Consider the following 19,484-nt stretch of genomic DNA (forward strand, 5'->3'; position numbering starts at 1 on the left):
CAAACAGTGGTTCAGAGCCCCAAATGGGGGGTCACAGAAGCAGCGGTGTTCCCCCTATGTCTAGCAGTGCAAACCAAAAGTTAAAAATCCACATTACGCCTAAAACAATCACCAAACATTAGATCCTGTTTCCTTGGCCTAAAAGCTGGAAAACATATACAGTATGAAAAGGGGACTCTCTTCACTTACAATCATAGAACCCCTTTTTTATGTGCTAACGTGCTCAAATGTGTTCATATTTAACTTTGAAAGTCAACTTTAGCATCTCAAACTATATTAAAAAAAAAAAAAGTACAAAATATCAGGAAACAAAAAAAATCACACTTACCTGAAACAGTTCTTCCCATTAAACACAATTTGAACACTGTGCGGTCCCCAGACCCAGCTTGCCGAATTTTCAGAATACTGCTCTGGGGTTGGGGAAAGTTTTTACTGCTTTGGCCGTTTACCTTAAGGAGACTGCATTGTGGCATTCGGCATGGGGCTTGTGATTCAAATGTTCACCGGGATTCTGGGCCTCGAGAGCCCCAGGCAGGTCAGGTTTTCAGGATATCCACAATGCACATGCACGAGATAGATTAGTATACCGAGGAGGCAATGCATCTATCTCTTGCGTGTTCATTGTGGATATCCTGAAAACCTGACTGGCCTGGGGCTCTCGAGCAGAGGTTCTCAACGCAGTCCTCAGGACACACTAAGCCAGTCTGGTTTTCAAAATATTCACAATTAATATCCATGAGATAAATTTGCATGCAATAGAGACAGTGCATGCAAATTTATCTCATGCATATTCATTGTGAGTATCCTGAAAACCTGACTGGCTGGCTGTATCCCAAGGACTGGACTGAGAACTCCCTGATCTGGAGTCGTGTGAATTTTTACATGTAGAAATTGGATCGTATTGGATAAAAGTTTGGGAACCACTGGCACAGATGTTCCTGCAGGCATAGTTTGGGCACAGAAGGGGCAGAGTTGTCATGGCATACACATTTACTGCTTTGAAGCAGGTTTAAATCTGTGTTGCCTATATGGCCTTTTGGACGTGACCCCCGCGGGACCAAGCTCTGAACTCAAAACAGAGAACAATATAGGAGGGCTCCACTAGCTTCCGTTACATTGCACGTATCATCAAACAAAAAATCTTTTTCACACTCGGTGTTGGTGCTTGAATGTGGCCTGTCACCTTCTCTTCCCTTGGAAAAATCAGCAACGCCAGCAAAAGTCCCAGCACCTGCCCACTTAAAACAGTCTACTCTAGATTCCTCAGTCTGGAATTCAATGGAGACTGGAAAGAAACCGATATGCCTCTCTCTCTCTCTCTCTCTACTTTGCTGAAGTTCTCAGATTGTTTTAAAGGACATTGTACTTGCCAGCTGTGTTGCCCTGGGGAGTTGCAATTGTTCTGGTCAACCTGAGTGAAGGTTTGTTAGCTGATGCACATTGCAGGGCACCTGAAATTTAAAAGATTACAAATTTGACCCAGTGAAGGTAGCTGTTACTAGCTGACCTGAGTACCCAACCTCAAGGTGATGGCTTTTTGTCAGAAAAAAATACCAAACATGCCAAAGTCACAGTAAAGATATTTTAAGAAGGACAAATGGTTTCTGATCCAACGCATGTGCTGTCGTAAAGAACCCAGGCCTTGCTGTATGCACGGTCCAGACTGGTCCAGTAATGTTGCTGTGATGGCTTTTCCCTTTTGCTAAAGTGTATGAGCATCTTGTCAGCAGGGGGTTTTAAAGCAGCAGCCTTCGATTCCTACAAGGCTACGCTGAAATCTCAGTTGAACTTGTTCTTGCCCACCTCCTATCTCCATTACTAAGATAAAATGGCCAGCTCTAAGATTTCATTATGCCTACATTTGTGAAATCAATGACCCTGCTAATAATGCTAAGGCACTGCCCACAGTTACTTCATGAGAGTTCAAAGCCGGTGTTCATACTGATCCCGTAACGCAGTTTCTCCCGCAGAATGCTCTTCTTGCTGTAGTTGGGGAGTTTGAGAAGGTTAAAACAGGTTGAAGAAGTAGGAAGACGACCTCCTGGTTCCTTCTTGCGTATTGTGAAAAATCCTCTCAGTACGCTCCCTAGTGTATCACCGGTATCCTAAAATAAACATTACTGTGTTTGTAAAATCAGACATAATTCTCTCTCCTCTTTCCATACGAAAAAGCTTACATGAAACACTTGGCCGTCACCATTGAGGAAACCTTTACTGGACCAGCCCTGAAATAAACAGCTATAAAATGCTATCATTTAAGAACTTTTAAAAGCTGCTTTTAACTGGAACGCAGTGATCTGTCGGGAGGCAAACCCAGACCACCATAATCTGACAAGCTGCGAGGGTGTAGGCTGGTGGGTAAAGCACTGGGCTGATAACCGGGGAAGCCTGGTTCAAATCCCACTGCTGTTCTTTGTGAACCTGTGAAGGTCACTTAACCCTCCCTTGCCTCGGGCTCAAAATTATGATCCTGAGCTACTACTGAAAAGGTGCGAGTTAAATGTAGAAACATGACGGCAGATAAGGGCCAAATGGCCCACCCGCTCTGCCCATCCTCTAAATAAATACACTGTCCAATCACAACTGGACTTCACCAAAGCCCACTGCAACAAAGAAGCCTTCAGTTCAAATATCTTTTCTTTCAAGCAGAGATCCACAGGAAGAGTAGGTCACAAAAATGGAGCTACACATGCAAATTTCTGAGTACATTTCAGCCTACAGGATGTAAGAAATGGCATGGAAAGCACTGCTGCAGCTCTCTGTCTGGATGTTTCCAAGTAAACCACCAGTATGGCAGAGAAATGTTGAAATTACACCCTTGATGCAAGCACATGGCCACGTCGGGTTAGCATTCCTCAAACTTTCCGCTGTCATACTGGTGGTTTACTACAATGTTTCCCAGCTATGTCCCACATGAAAATGGACTAGGAGAGGCAATGAATATGCATGAACTTGATTTGCATACAACTGCCACAATATTCATTGTGGAAATCCTGAAAACCTGACCGGCAAGGGGTATTCTAGGACCGGACTTGGGAAACACTGGTTTACTATCATCGTTTTCCTCCATCTTCATGATCGATTGGTTTTTTTTTGCCTGTCCTTTGGTCTATGGATGTTTCCTAGTCCTTTCATGTGGGACATAGTTTGGAAAGTACCTTAGTTTCATGAGCTGATCACTTATTCCAATGGGCCCTGAAGCAAAACCAGCACACTAACTATTAGTACAAGGCGAACAGAATTGATAATCTAAACTCTTATACCTGGTCATCTGAGACCTCTACGCAGCGGATGGAGAAAGGAGGTTTGAGGTAGGCAAATCCCAGGAGAGGAGGCCGGGAGCAGCTGGTCACAAACTGAAATGTAAGTTTTTACATTAGGAAGCCTTGTTAGAATTTTGAAATGATAGACACATTTTCCACAAAAAGTTTGATTCATAGTAAGGAGCACAGCAGAAACATGTTTTGTGAATAGTCACACATCATATCAGCCTACTGGACACACAAAATGGGGTAATTCTGTAAAGCGAGGGCTAGCATTTGCACACTACAGGCCTGATTCTATAAATGGCACTGGAGGGTGGGGGGGGAGGGAGGGGAGAGAAGAGGAGGAGGGGAGAGAGGGCGGGGGGCCTAGAACTCAAAGGGAGGGAGGGGGGCTGGAACTCGGAGGGGGGCTGGAACTCGGAGGGGGAGGGAGGGGGGCATACATCACCTGTAAAAAAAAAAAAAAATCCAGCACCCCCCCCAATCATTTTGAAAAGTTGGCTTCTATGATCACAAGTGGGAATTGTTGATATTTAAGCCATTACAAAGTGAAATATCCCAGTGATTTATGAGACCATTTCCTCCTACTTAAACACCCTTTAATATGCTTTGAAGTGAACACTGGAGTCGACTTTTTTTTTGGTATATTACAGCATCCAGCCCTTAAATGTACTCACGATATGCCAGAAAAAACATTACCCAGAAAATATTAGTCACATACAAAAATATTAACAGCAAAATCAGTTATCCAAAACCATATAAAATAAAGACCTTAGCTTGAACAACTGTACCCAATATCCAAATATATTAAATGTTCCATTTGTTCAGGAGTTTGGTATCAATATGTTTCAGATCAATATTCAAAAAACAGTTATACATTTGGTGCCACGTGGAATGTAAAACTGCTATAAAAAAACAATTTCAGGTATTCTACATATAGGTTTACAGTGTATTTTCAGCTATATGTATAATGCATACGTACAGCGTGGAGGGCAGGTTTGAGGGTGAAAATCTGTATAAATTATATGTATAGGCACCAATACTTGGCCCCTATGGGCCAGATTTTATATATGATGCCTTCAAAATTTCCACCTAAGCGTATTCCATAAGCGGCGCCTATATTTAGGCACGGTATATAGAATACACTGAGTTGATACCACAGCGCTTAAAACTATGCGCATCCATTTACACCAATGGAAATGTGGCGGAAATGCCGGCACGTATGTTTAGGCGCACAGGGGCATTTTTCTATAACACTACACGTACATTTTGGAATGCCCATGAGATGCCCATAACCACGCCCCCTTTTGGCTGCATGCATCTGAATTTAGGTGCAGTGCGTTACAGAATATGCTTAGCGAGTTGTGCACATAAATTCTAATTATTGCCAATTAGTACTCATTATTGTTCAATGACCTACCAAAGCTGATTAGCTTGTTCAGCCAATTAAGTTACATGCATTGTTATTTATTTTATTTATTAGGATTTATTTACTGCCTTTTTGAAGGAATTCACTGAAGGCGGTGTACAGTAAGGATAGATTAAACATGAGCAATAGGCAATTAGAGCAGTAAAAATATTCGAACAACAATACAAAGTATGGCATGGTACACTACTTGCAATGACAACACTATCCTGCTTATAATCAAACGAGAAAAACGCCCAAGTTCCAACCTAAATCGGGAGATGGACGTTTATCTCACAAAAACGAATAACGCGGTATAATTGAAAGCCGAACTTGGACGTTTTCAACTGCACTCCACCACGGAAGCGTACAAAGTTGACGGGGGCGTGTCGGAGGCGTGACTGGGGCATGGTTATCACCCAAACAGAGATGGGCGCCTTTCGCCGATAATGTAAAAAAAGTATGCGTTTGTAGCTAGAATTTAGGGCACTTTTCCTGGACCCTGTTTTTTCACGAATAAGGCCCCAAAAAGTGCCCTAAATGACCAGATTACCCCCAGAGGGAATCGGGAATGACCTCCCCTGACTCCCTCAGTGGTCACTAACCCCCTCCCACCACAAAAAAATGATGTTTCACAACTTTTTATTTTCACCCTCAAATGTCATACCCACCTCCCTGGCAGCAGTATGCAGGTCCCTGGAGCAGTTGTTAGGGGGTGCAGTGGACTTCAGGCAGGTGGACCCAGGCCCATCCCCCCCCTACCTGTTACAATTGTGCTGCTTAATGCTTATTAGTCGTCCAACCCCCTCAAACCCACTGTACCCACATGTAGGTGCCCCCCTTCACCCCTTAGGGCTCTAGTAATGGTGTAGACTTGTGGGCAGTGGGTTTTGAGGGGGATTTGGGGGGCTCAACACACAAGGGAAGGGTGCTATGCACCTGGGAGCTCTTTTACCTTTTTTTTTGTTTTTGTAAAAGTGCCCCCTAGGGTGCCCGGTTGGTGTCCTGGCATGTGAGGGGGACCAGTGCACTACGACTCCTGGCCCCTCCCACGAACAAATGCCTTGGATTTATTCGTTTTTAAGCTGGGCGCTTTCATTTTCCATTATCACTGAAAAACAAAAACGCCCAACTCACAAATTGTTGAATAAAACATGGACGTCTATTTTTTGCGAAAATACGGTTTGGTCCGCCCCTTCACGGACCCGTTCTCAGAGATAAACGCCCATGGATATAGACGTTTTTGTTCGATTATGCCCCTCTATATGTACTAGAACATTATAACTGGTAGTGAGGGGTAAGGTAAAGTTGTAACATATAGACGAGTAAAAAAGTAGGAAGAATTAGAAAGTAAGGTGACTGATTTGAAGAAAGTTGCACGTGAGGTCAGAGAGTTGATTAAATATTATCTCAGCTAGGGTAGGTGTGGATAAACATGTCCCGCTGCAGTATGTGCAGCCTGACTCACTCCTTGTGTGTGTGAGTGAGACTAACAAGTTAGTTACTTCTTCCATTAAAGGCTTTCACCTGCTTCCTGACGTACAGGTAGTCTTGTGTTAAGCGGAGCCTTTCAGGCAATGCATTCCAGAGTGTGGGGGCTACTCCGGAGAAGGCTCGCTTGAGGGTATCACATCGTGTAATGTCTTTTGGAGAGGGTGTAGTTAGTGAAAGTCCTTGGGAGGACCTTAGTGTCTTTGGCGGTGTGTGAAGGATCATCCTATTCTTCAGATACTCGGGGCCATTTCCTTTCAGAGCCTTGAAGATAAGACAGAGTTTTAAATTTAGCCCTGTATTGTACTGGTAGCTAGTGAAGTTTTTGCAAAAATGGTGTGATGTGGTCACGTCGCTTGCAGCCTTCTACAATTTGGCGCGGAACACTAGGTATGATGTATAGAATCCGGGGGTATATGTATAGATTATAGGTTTGGTCATCTGTCCTAGACATATAATCTATGGGTCTGATATTCAGCCAGCGGCAGTGAGCGTTTTGCCCTGTCTGGGCTTCGGCTTTCAATACCCGGTTATTTTTGAGCTGGCTAACACACAGCACGTAAGCAGCCATGGAATAAGCCCATAAAAATACGACAGACTTATGCAGTCCCATTTATGTGCTAAAACTAACTGCTTAAGGGCTGAATATTAGCTCTTAAGTAGCCAAGTGCCGACTCCGCTCCCAGAACGCCCCCTAACTTAAGTCGCTTTGAGTTAGGCGCTAACTGCGATTTGGCACTTAACCGGATAAGTGCCGCTGAAAATCAGCAGCTAGCCCCGACCAAGCGACTTAACTGGTTAGCGGCCAGCTAAATCACTTTGAATATCAGCTGGTACATGTATGCTGCGGATTCTCATGATCCTACACATATAGGGCTAGATTCTATATATGGCGCTTTGAAAAATTACACTTATGTGTATTTTTCAAAGTACGCCTAAATTTTATAGAATACTTAAATTTTCGCCCAATATATAGACTATACCAAGTGGGTCGTGTCTATTTAGGCCACGTTTTACTTAGTGTAAATCCCAACGCCTAAATTAGGCGCAGATTGGGCATATTCTATAATAATGCGCATAGATTTTAGAAACACCCACGCCACCTTTTCACTATGCGACTTAGAATTTAGGTGCACCACATTATAGAATACACTTAGCGAGTTGTATGCGTAAATCTCAATTAATGCCAATTAGTGCTGATAACTGCGTATTAACATCCAATTAACAGCATTGATTAGCTAGTTAACCAACTAAGTTATGCGCATTGTTATAGAATACACTTCAGTTCCCGTGCAGATTTTCAGGTGCCTTATATAATACCCAGGAGATAAGGGTTAAATCTAAAAATGTACTAAAAAGCTGGTTGCTAAGTGCAGATTTTATACTGGTAATTATATGCGTTTAATTGCATTATAAAATACTAGTGTAAATCCGCATTTCACCTCCTACCTTTAGACAAATCACTTACGCAATGTCAGAGGCTGGTGAACAGGTATTCTGTAATCTTAGTGCGTAAGTGCTGGGCACGCCCCTGACCTGCCCATGTCCCTTTCACAACCATAACCTCCTGCTATAGAATTTGCATGCTAAGGTTACAGAATACCAACTAAGGGCAGTTACGCACTTAACTGTAAATTAGAGCCAAGACCAATTATCACCAATAACTGGTTAATGACAATTAGCAGCTAATTTGTCAATTAACTGATCGTAAGTGGACAATCAAATAAATGTAACTTTGAATCTTGATTTATGCACATAAGTGTGGGTATTGTATAATCTGTGTGCACCATTGTGTGATAAGCATAAAACTGTGCGTGCAAGATTATAGAATAAGAGGGCTAGGGGATAATTCTACAACCTAGTGCCACAAACGTGCGAGCTGAACACCAATTCTATAACAGTGTCTGGGTGTGCCCAAGCTGCTACAGCCGCTTTGGCACACTGACTTTAGGCGTGACCACTTACACCCAGGGGCGTAGCCAGACTTCGGCGGAAGGGGGGTCCAGAGCCCGAGGTGAGGGGGCACATTTTAGCCCCCCCTGGCGCCGCTGACCCCCCCCCCCCGCCATTGCCAACCCCCACCCCCCTGCCGCCAACCCCCCCGCTATTGCTGACTTTGCCCCCCCCCTGCCGCCGACCCTCTCGACCCCCCCTCCCACCGCCAACCTGCCGTCACCTACCTTTGGTGGCGGGAGACCCCAACCGCCACCAGCCGAGGTCCTCTTCTTCTCGCAAAAGGCTTCCTTCTGTTTCTGACGTCAGAAACAGAAGGAAGCCTTTTGCGAGAAGGACCTCGGCTGGCGGGAGTTGGGGTCCCCCACCACCAAAGGCAGGCGATGGCGACAGCGGGTTGGCGGCGGGAGGGGGGATCGGGCGGGTCATCGGCAGAGGGGTCCGGGGCCAAATCTACAGGGGCCCAGGCCCCCCCCTGGCCCCACGTAGCTACGCCACTGCTTACGCCAGGTCAGTGGTATAAGTTGGCAGCCTGAGTGCACCATTCCATGCGCATCGCTTGGCGACACAACCATGGGCCACCCATGAAGATTTTAGTTAAGGGATTTGTATGATAGGCTGCGCCATGTTTAAGTCCAGTCTAGTCTCGATTTTCTCACGTAAATGCGACCACCTGTTGTTGGATAATACGGAAAACACCGCATAAAACCCTCAAACAATGCATAAAGTTCCCGATTTTCAAAAATTGTTCTAAAACAAAGATTTTGTAATATACATAAATGTGATGAAATCACTGGGGGGGGGGGGGGGGATCTGTTGGTCGGATTAGTGAAGGTCAGATAATCGAGACTGTACTGTATACAGAATTTACACAGGGAACCCTCTGTGATTGGTTGTGTTATTCCCTTATGTGTACAGTTGTCATAGTATTTTGGGTTATTAGTTTGTTATGTTATTAATTCCCCCCCCCCCAACTGTTTCCTACGTTTATAGTTTTGCGACCTATCATAACGATTGTCATTATAATCATATGCTGTTGTCTCAGATTATAAACATTTTTTTTTGTAAACTGCTCTGATAGGAATTTGAAGGGTGGTATAACAAAATGAACCTACATAAATAACATTAAATAAAACATATTATAAACATGAACATGCTTTATAAAATTCCCAACTTAGTATATAGACATGAGCATAAGAAAAAGGGAGGGCAGATGACTTGGTTACCTTAAGAAACATTGCTCTTTCCTCAGGGGAAAAGTCATTGGCTAAAATGTCCCAGAGCCAAATGATGACTCGATGGCTACCGTGAAATCCACCGTAGTACACCGTGTGCTTCCTGCAGGGTAAACAGGTAACACGCTCTGCTTAGTTTTACTTTGTAGAAATAAAAGAACAACTTCAAACACAACAAGATGACGATCGTCTTACTAAAACGTTCGGATCCACATCTCATTAAGACACATGGGGGGCCCTTTTACTAAGGCGCATAGTAGAGAATGACACGGGGACAGGGAACCGCAGTCACCGCGGGGATGGGGACAAACTTTGTCCCTGTGTCATTTTCTACTTTGAAGCCTGTTAATGAACTGGACTGTTATTTATGTTTAAGTGATGCCTACAAAGATATTTTGATTTTTTGGAAAAACAAGCAAACATACTGGCCACAACTAGCAAATTGTGCATGGGAGATCCTGTACATCCTGCTACCAGCAAATCTTCTAAGAAGACAACTTCTGTTCCAGGAAGGACTGTGGAAGACAGGAGAGCTAGATTGAATCCTGAGATTGTTGATGATTTCTTATTTATCCACAAATTAAAAAAATATATATTTTTCTCCTCTAGGGCATATAGAACGGGTTGCATTTTATACCCCTGGACATTTTAACAGTGTGAATTAGGATTCCTTGGTTTAGTAGAAATCACCTATTGTTGGGGTTGGAAGGGTAGAGGATGGTGGTGGGAAGGAGGGTTATTATAGCTGCTCACTGTTATTATTGTTTTCTATTTGTAATTTATACACAACAGTTGCACAGCATATTGTTCCTTTCTATACTTTTAATAAAAAGATTTAAATATAAAATCATAAGTGTTCGAGGCTTCTGCAGATGAGGACAGAGCACACGGAGATGGGGACAAAACCTGCGGGGTTATATTTTGTATGGTTAGTGTTGTTTTCTGTAGGGTTGATTGTTTTTTGTTTTATATTTGCATGTTTTTAGATGCTGAATGGATGTACCCAAGGAAGAAGTGCAAAACATAACTTTCAATCAATTACTAAATAACCTATGAGGCCTAGGTTTTGCTTTAGGCAGTCTAGGTGCACAGTCCTTCAGGTGAGCAGCACTAGGACTGCAAAGCAAAATAGCTGCCAGCCCACTTCTTGTGCCTTGAATGGGGGCGGATGTGATGGCACACTGTCATTAAGGAAAGCACCATCAGGATGGTTTATTCAGTTTTGATATACCGCCTCAATTGCATGGCAAGTCTGGGCTGTTTAGAAAACAAAAATTCCAAAAGAAAAGAAAATGAGGGGAGATATGATAGAGGTCTATAAAATAATGAATGGAGTGAAACGGGAGATGTCAATCACTTGTTTACTCTTTCCAAAAATACTAGGACTAGGAGGCACGCAATGAAGCTACAACGTAGTAAATTTAAAACAAATTGGAGAAAATATTTCTTTACTCAACATGTAATTAAACTCTGGAATTTGTTGCCAGAGAATGTAGTAAAAGCAGTTAGCTTAGCCGGGTTTTAAAAAGGTTTGGATATCTTCCTAAAAAAAAAAAGGCCATAAGCCATTATTAAGATGGACTTGGGAAAATCCACTGCTTATTTCAAGCAGCATAAAATGTATTGTACTGTTTTGGGATCTTGCCAGGGTACTTGTGACCTGAATTGGCCACTGTTGGAAACAGGATACTGGGCTTGATGGACCTTCGGTCTGTCCCAGTATGGCAGCGCTTATGTTCTTATGTAAAATGGAAATACAATGGATGGAGAAAGTGCCTTCTCTTTCAGTTCAATTACATCTACTCCCCAGCTCCTATGCACTTGGACAGTCAACTCCCCATTCTCCTCTTCTCCACTATACTTGGTAGTACCCAGTAAGTAAATCCAGTCCTGGTGGCAATGGACCAGAGCTTACTTTGGAGTGCTTAATACAGTTAGCCTCTTCTAACACTGCAAAAGTGAGGCATTGAATACCTGGGTGCACAGTGAAAGAAATAATTGTAGAAATCAATAACGTCTTTCTTAGGATACAGATTCAAGAAGATGCATGGCTTGGCTGTTCATACTTCAGAAATTATAGGAGAGTGGAAAAGTGCAACAATGACACCACAAATTAACAAAAGTGGAAGGGGAAAGGCTTCTCTACCAAAGTACTTCCTGACATCTTTTTCTCAACTAAAAACTGGCTTAAAAATATGTCATTAAAACAGGCCGATATGCTTTAAAAGAGACATTGCTTTGTCTTATGGCTTGGGTTCCTAGCTGAACTGGAGTCAGAGCTGGGATCTAGCAGCTTAAGCCTTCATATGCAAACACCCAGGGATCTTCTCTCAGCCCTTGCAGCACCCAACCTTGGCTGAGGGCTGTGCACCTGGTCTCCTTCTGGATCCTTGTAATCATGGGCTCTAAATCCACTACTACTAATCATTTCTATAGTGCTACTAGATGTACGCAGCGCTGTACACATTATAAGCAGGTACTTTCTCTATCCCTAGTGGGCTCACAAACTAAGTTTTTGTACTTGGGGCAGTGGAGGGTTAAGTGACTTGCCCAGGATCACAAGGAGCTGCAGTGGGAACTGAACCCAGTTCCCCAGGATCTCAGTCCACTGCACTAACCATTAGGCTACTCCTCCCTACTTCCAGCCACTAGATCTCACCACTCTGCACTGGCCACAACTCTGCTGTTTTCGCAGCAGGTCCAGCCATAACCAATCTAATGAATGAAACACATGGATCAAAAAGCAAACTCTGGTCCCTCTGCATGGCTGTGATTGCAGTTCCACCAAGCCATCAGCCCGGCTCTCAAAGTGAGGCATGTATTAATTTGTTGCCAGAGAATGTAGTAAAAGCAGTTAGCTTAGCAGGGTTTAAAAAAGGTTTGACTCGTAACCACTCGCCTCCACCTACCCTCCTCTCCTCCTTCCTGTACACATTAATTGATTTGATTACTTTAATTTTTTGTCTATTAGATTGTAAGCTCTTTGAGCAGGGACTGTCTTTCTTCTATTTTTGTGCAGCACTGCGTACGCCTTGTAGCGCTATAGAAATGCTAAATAGTAGTAGTAGTAGCATTTCAACTTCATTTATCAGAGTTATGCATTCCTGCTGCAACTCCAACAGACCCAGTGAGAGGGAACAGGATATAAGACAACAACTCAGTGTCATGACCCCTGGAGGAACACTGCCAAACTCGTGGGGAGGTTACTGGCATTGCTTAGTGCTAAAAAAAACACAAAGGCAGACGGTCTGCAAGCTCCAAGATGGAAAATGCACAAAGCAGATCGTTAAGAACGTAATTTATTAACACAATTCAAATAAAAATACACACACACATATAAATAGCCCGACACAGGCCGTGTTTTGCCCAGCAGGGCTGCTTCAGGGGCTACAAGAAATAATAACACAAATATAATTTAACAAATACTCTTCTAAAATCATATTTAAATTATGTGTATACACAGTTAAAAAAAACTATTAAAAACAATAAACCACTCATAAAATAAAATACATGCGAAAAAATACACTTAAATTACGTTGATTAACTTGTACCTGTCAATATTCATGTCATCATGTTTTTATTATTGTTTTTATTGCTTTAAATATATACATATATAAGTTTTTAAAAATGATATTTATGTAAATATTGGTGGAATATATTTATGGTTAATGCTTTTTCCGTGTGATATGGGTCATGTCAAGTATGTGCATCGGGTCTATTTATCTAAATATACATATATTTTCTCAGATATATTTTAATAAGTTTTTTATAAAGTTTATTCGTGTGGCTGTACACATGTCTATATGCATGTCCTTCTCAGTGTGGGATATTGGTGTTATATATATATATTTATTATCTCCTAATCAACGTAATTTAAGTGTATTTTTTCGCATGTATTTTATTTTATTGTTTTTAATAGTTTTTTTTAACTGTGTATACACATAATTTAAATATGATTTTAGAAGAGTATTTGTATAATTATATTTGTGTTATTATTTCTTGTAGCCCCTGAAGCAGCCCTGCTGGGCGAAACACAGCCTGTGTCGGGCTATTTATATGTGTGTGTGTATTTTTATTTGAATTGTGTTAATAAATTACGTTCTTAACGATCTGCTTTGTGCATTTTCCACATTGCTTAGTGCTACACATCTATATACCATGGCCAAACTGATGCGCCTTTCTGGAAAGCTGCAGGTTACTATTTTCTTACTTTAAATCCTCCAAATCAATTTCTGCGTTGTCCCCAGAAATGAGCCGTTGCAGTTCAGGTGCAGAAAACATGCGAATCCATTCCGGTTTAATAATGGATCGGAACCCACTGATAAGGGCTGCGGTTTGATTTTTTATCTGCTTGTGCATCCGAAAATGGGCCATGAGATGGATGTAGCTGATTCTGCTCAGGAAGGAACGGAACACACTGACTTTAGTAAGACTTGGCACTTTCGAGACTCGAAGCGTTCTGCAAAAGCAGTATTATACAGTACCATCAAACAAATACCCTAGGAATAAAAACAGGAATAAATGTTACAGTAAGTGAGAAATCATTCAGAGGCATGGCTTAGGGAATACGCTCCAACAAAGATATGCAGCAGGAGATGGAACAGAGGGCTATTTCAGAAGAAAACAGTTTACTTAAAAATAAAAAAAATAATTAAGTAAATAAGTCCTTGTTACATTTGTACCCTGCGCTTTCCCACTCATGGCAGGCTCAATGCGGCTTACATGGGGCAATGGAGGGTTAAGTGACTTGCCCAGAGTCACAAGGAGCTGCCTGTGCCTGAAGTGGGAATCCAACTCAGTTCCTCAGTTCCCCAGGACCAAAGTCCCACCACCCTAACCACTAGGCCACTCCTCCACTGTTGCTACTCTTTGATATTCTACATGGAATGTTGCTATTCCACTAGCAACATTCCATGTAGAAGTCGGCCCTTGCAGATCACCAATGTGGCCGCGCAGGCTTCTGCTTCTGTGAGTCTGACGTCCTGCACGTACGTGCAGGACGTCAGACTCACAGAAACAGAAGCCTGCGCAGCCTTCTACATGGAATGTTGCTAGTGGAATAGCAACATTCCATGTAGAATCTCCAATAGTAGCAACATTCCATGTAGAATCTCCAATGGTATCTATTTTATTTATTTGTACCCTGCGCTTTCCCACTCATGGCAGGCTCAATGCGGCCTACATGGGGCAATGGAGGGTTAAGTGACTTGCCCAGAGTCACAAGGAGCTGCCTGTGCCTGAAGTGGGAATCAAACTCAGTTCCTCAGTTCCCCAGGACCAAAGTCCACCACCCTAACCACTAGGCCACTCCTCCACTTTGTCTTGCAAATTTGCCCCTAAGCCCTCGACTACATGTGTGGGTGGGTGGTGGGCGTGCATGCATGCATCATCCTTCATCGACTGCTTCCTTTTTCTTTTATCTTGTATGTTGTGAGTATGTGAGAAGTAAGAGGTTGCTAGGACCGGGGAGAGTCCTGGGGGTGGCAACAGGTGCAGGAGGTTATGGGCTGGGTCCTGTTTAGCTATTAACCACTTTATACCCCACCTGAGTGTGAAGGGGAGAGAAGAGAGCTAGCAGCAGAAGAAGAGAGATCCCCCCGGAAGATACTGGCTAACCTTATGGACTTGTGGTGGACTGGGTGTCCAAAGGAGACAAGCAGGCTGAAAATCCTGGGGTAAGGAGGCCCTAAAGCATTAGTGTTGGATTGTGTGTCCTCAGTACTTATAGAACTGTGTGTTCGAAGGAGGAAGGACTGTGTGTCCTCAGTACTTGTAAAGACCTGTGTGTTCAAAGGAAGGACTGTGTGTCCCAAGTACTGGTAAAGAACTGTGTGTTCAAAGGAAGGACTGTGTGTCCCAAGTACTGGTAAAGAACTGTGTGTTCAAAGGAAGGACTGTGTGTCCCAAGTACTGGTAAAGAACTGTGTGTTCAAAGGAAGGACTGTGTGTCCCAAGTACTGGTAAAGAACTGTGTGTTCAAAGGGAGGAGACTGTGTGTCCAAAGGATTGAGAGAAGCAGGCTGCAAAGCCTGGGGTTGGGAGTCCCCAAAGTATTGAAGCTAGTACTAAGCCCATGTATCTGTGTGGGGAGGCTCAGTGTGAAGACCTATGAAAGCATAAAGTATTAGTGTGCCCAGGGGCTGGAATAAAGAGTTGCCTGAGAAATATGCAGTTGGTGAGACCTGTTTAATTTGCGTAGTGGGAACCAGGTCACCCTGAGCAAGAAGGGGTAGCACGCTAATTTGCATATGATCTGCATATTGAGAACCAGGTCACCCTGAGTGAAGAGGGGGATATCACAATGTCTGTCTGTCTTGCTCTGCCTGCAAAGGGAAGGGGGGAGGGGTGAAGAGTAGTCCACCACTAATGTTCTTCAGCTTCTAATCATCTCCTATAATAAAGTGATGGGCTATTTTTGGAAGGGTTTGTTCTCCAAAAGTACTGACTCGGTGTATCTGTTTTTCAAATGTATTCGCATGCTTTTCCTGCAAATTAAATGTAGTGATTTTTTTTTATCCCTTCTCTAGAGAGTTATTTTGCATCTAGCAGACATGGACCCGTTTCATATAATTTTTTTTGTACAATATATCATGTGTTGCAAAGCACAAAAAAAACACACTACAATTGAAAGTATAACCTAACCCATTAGTAATTCATATTATCTGTGCATAAACCCAGTTTTACTGTGGAGATCTCCTCCCCTCAAACAGGTGCTCTCTCACTGGGCTAATGCAGCAGCGTTAACTAGCTGAGCAGAGGAGAGACTCACCTGAAATTTTGATTAAAATAATTGTTTACGTAATGAGCCCACACATCTGATTCTGAAGCACCGATGGAAATGAAGCCACAATTACAGAAGAGATGAACAGAATTTTACAAGCTTGCTCTAACAGATCTGAAAGCCATATGTGTGCGGACCACATTCATTTTTTAATCATGTCACCCAGTATTTGTTGTTTCATTTTTACTGCAAAACTGCCTCCAGATCAGTCAGTGCAGCTCATGAATACACATTCAGAAAATATCATGCATGAAATAAGTCAAAAACAAAAAAACAATGAAAGAAGTTAGATGCCACTGAACTAATCCAAATTTGTTTAGTCTCCTTTCTGATTTCTCTATCCTGCTAAATCTGAGAACAGAAGTAGAAAAATGTGAACCGTCAGCATATATGTACCATAAATCATCCTGGTTAGCAGTAACAGAGCATTGTTTTCGGCACCAGGCCAACACAATTTGATGACAATTTCTCTTTTGTTCCCTGTCAAGAAATGGTTATCAGAGAGAATGGCCAAAAAGGTTTCAATTCTCGTCTCGTTTCTCATATCCTCTGATTGGTGTATCTGAGCTCATTCAGCCGCCACATTTTATTATGTCCCCAATCTGATCTGCTGGCTCCAAGGTGTCGCTGTACATCTGTGCCTCTGAGATCGAGTCACGGGGTCAGAACTGCCCTGACTTCAGCAGCCTGATCGACTCTATTCACAGCGCCACAGACTTTGTGCCTCTGACCTTAACAGTACTGTATCAGAGATGAGTAAATCAAAACGCTGCAGCGCCTCTGCAAATAAATCCCACTGAGATGCCAATGTGAGCTTTTTAGTCTCATCTGTCTTCATAATTTTTAAACAAAAGCCTGGGGAATCAGGAACAGTCAGTGTCTGGGAGGTGACCTGACAAGGTTTTGCTTTTTTTTTTCCTTTTTACAGTACTCACTTATTCTCATTTGTCACAGGAATTGTCTTTCCACCAGGAACCAGTTCATGGCAAACAAGCTGACAAAGAAAAAAAATGGAAAGAATAAATGGTGACACGTTTAGGGGTATGTTTACTAAGGCGAGGTATAACAGTATTGTTACATATATATATATACACACACATCTCTATATATAAAAGGCAACACCAACGTTCTATGAAGCCTCCAGCCGGAAGTGTGAAGGGGGAGAGATATCCGGTTTCCCCATGAGTGTCTGCCCCGCCCTCGCTCTCTCTGTAACACAAACAGTGAAGGAAAACACAGCAAAGCACGAAATCAAATCGCTCTCTCTGTAACAGTGAAGGACTCAGAGGGGGGAGGGGAGAGAGGGCAGAAGCCCTCACTATCTCTGTAACACAAACACAGCACAGCAGGAAACTTAACACTAAAGGACTCGACTCCCAGGGGGGAGGGGACAGAGAGCACAGGGGAAGGGAGAGAGGGCAGGGACACACACACTCCCACATGCACACAGAAGAAAACCTTGCTAGCCCCCGTTTCATTTGCATCAGAAACGGGGCTTTTTTACTAGTACATATATACATACATATATATGTAGTAGATTAGTTTGATATTAGATACAAGTTGTGACCATTTTTCAGACGCCAGTTCTCAGCAATACATGATCGAGTTACTCCAATCCTCGAGTGTGCTGAGATGCTACTTTCTTCTGTTTTTAAGTTTGTCAACTGATTGAGAACCCTGAAGCAGGCGTTTGATGCCAAAACACAGCCCATATTGGGTCTATGAATAAAGGACCAGTGTTTATCCCATTCTTGTGGGCCCTTGGTGCTGTTTTTTTATTTTGTCTTCGTGTTGTGTGCTTTGACCCTCTCTGTGTAGCTACTCAGCCAGTCCCGTAGGCTATTCATTTGGGGGTTAATTTTATAAGGTTTTTCTAAGGATAAAGCATTATTTTACACACAGGAAAGGGAATTAAAGAAACTGCACAACTGCATACAAAACAGGTGCATGGAAAGAGTGCAACAACCGTTGCATGATCTGCACACAGAGGTTCTGGGAGGGGGTAGTGATTTGTGGGGGACCTGAGGTGGAGTTGCAATGTACACGCCTACTTAAAAAATATGTATGGAAAGCACACACACTAATTTGTAAATTTATGCAGCCTCTGTGCTCTATTTGGGCTGGATCTGGGAACCTATTTTATAAAGACAGATAGGCACCCAGTTTGTCTTTATAAAAGACGGTACATTAAACAAATCTCAATGACATGTACAAAATGAGGTTATCACTACAATGCCCACCACATGTCAACAAAAAATAATCAACTATGAAAATCCACCCACATTCCCAAATTTTGAGAAATGGACCATCAGATGGAAGCAGGGACCACCCTAGTAATACAAGTAGGACAAATCGGTCCCTTAAACTCCCACAATCCTCACTGGCCCAAAATAACTATGAGGCGTATTTTCAAAGCACTTACAAAGTTTCATAGTAACCCATGGAACTTTGTAAGTCTAAGTGCTTTGAAAATGAGCCCCTATGTGTGTCCAAAATGTCAATAAAGGATCCTATTATTAAAAAGCGTTAGCGGTTAATGTGCGGTTTACCACACTGTAACAGCAAAACCAAGGACATGTTAAGCTGCCTTTGCCATAAAACTCCATTAGTGTGTGTTAAGTTGCACGTTAATGGCGTTTTTGCTTAGGAGGCTTTACTGGGTAGAGCATGAGCCAAGCCTTTGCCTTAAGGGCGAACTTCACGATTCTCTCCCAGATGTTTAAGAACACTCTTTAGATCTGGTCTGCAAAAGACCGCTGAAGCAGGCTACTTCAAGCTGAAACACAGCCCCGTGTTGGGTCCCCTTGCTCTCTAATAAAATACATCCTTGAGAAGCCACCATATTGTACATGTGATTTTAGTGTTGGAAGACTCATCCGTTGACCTTGGGTTAGGAGGCATTTCTGGGTGGAGAATGAGCGGAGAATGGGTGTAGAGTGCTCCCTATAGTTAAAGTGCTGGAGTTACCACATGCTAACTAACGTGCTGTTAACATGGTGCTATGTGCCTCTGTGAAAACAGCGCTGGTCCCATTACTGGCAATTATAACGCATTGCATTCGTTACGGTACTCCTTAAATCATGATATATTAATAACATTTATTAAACAACATGTGCCCATAACAAAATGAATATTGGGAACTCACTTTCACTCATCACTTACCACTCATACCCTTTCATGGCCCGTATATTCATATACTAGCTTTTACAATGTTCTTCATTCAAAACAGCTCACTCAATATACTTCGACAGTAATGTCCCCTTCAAAAGTATGGTATCACAGTTACTTAGCGGCACCATTTGTGCCTATTATTGTTCCGTTAAATATATTGAGAGCTGTATTACAGTTCAGTT

The 19,484-nt window shown here is 42.7% G+C and overlaps 1 protein-coding gene across 1 annotated transcript in view; it reads right to left on the bottom strand.

The window, feature by feature from the left end:
- Window positions 1-781: 781 nt before the first annotated feature.
- Window positions 782-19,484, bottom strand: part of UBE3B (ubiquitin protein ligase E3B) — a 92,809-nt gene continuing 74,106 nt past the window's right edge. Inside the window, 5 exon segments of the mRNA XM_030219431.1 lie at window positions 782-2,105; window positions 3,264-3,356; window positions 9,342-9,453; window positions 13,561-13,743; window positions 17,067-17,125. Coding sequence (XP_030075291.1) covers window positions 1,914-2,105; window positions 3,264-3,356; window positions 9,342-9,453; window positions 13,561-13,743; window positions 17,067-17,125 — 639 coding nt within the window. The 3' untranslated portion in view covers window positions 782-1,913.

The sequence above is a fragment of the Microcaecilia unicolor genome, chromosome 11, assembly GCF_901765095.1.
Source record: "Microcaecilia unicolor chromosome 11, aMicUni1.1, whole genome shotgun sequence".
Taxonomy (NCBI): domain Eukaryota; kingdom Metazoa; phylum Chordata; class Amphibia; order Gymnophiona; family Siphonopidae; genus Microcaecilia; species Microcaecilia unicolor.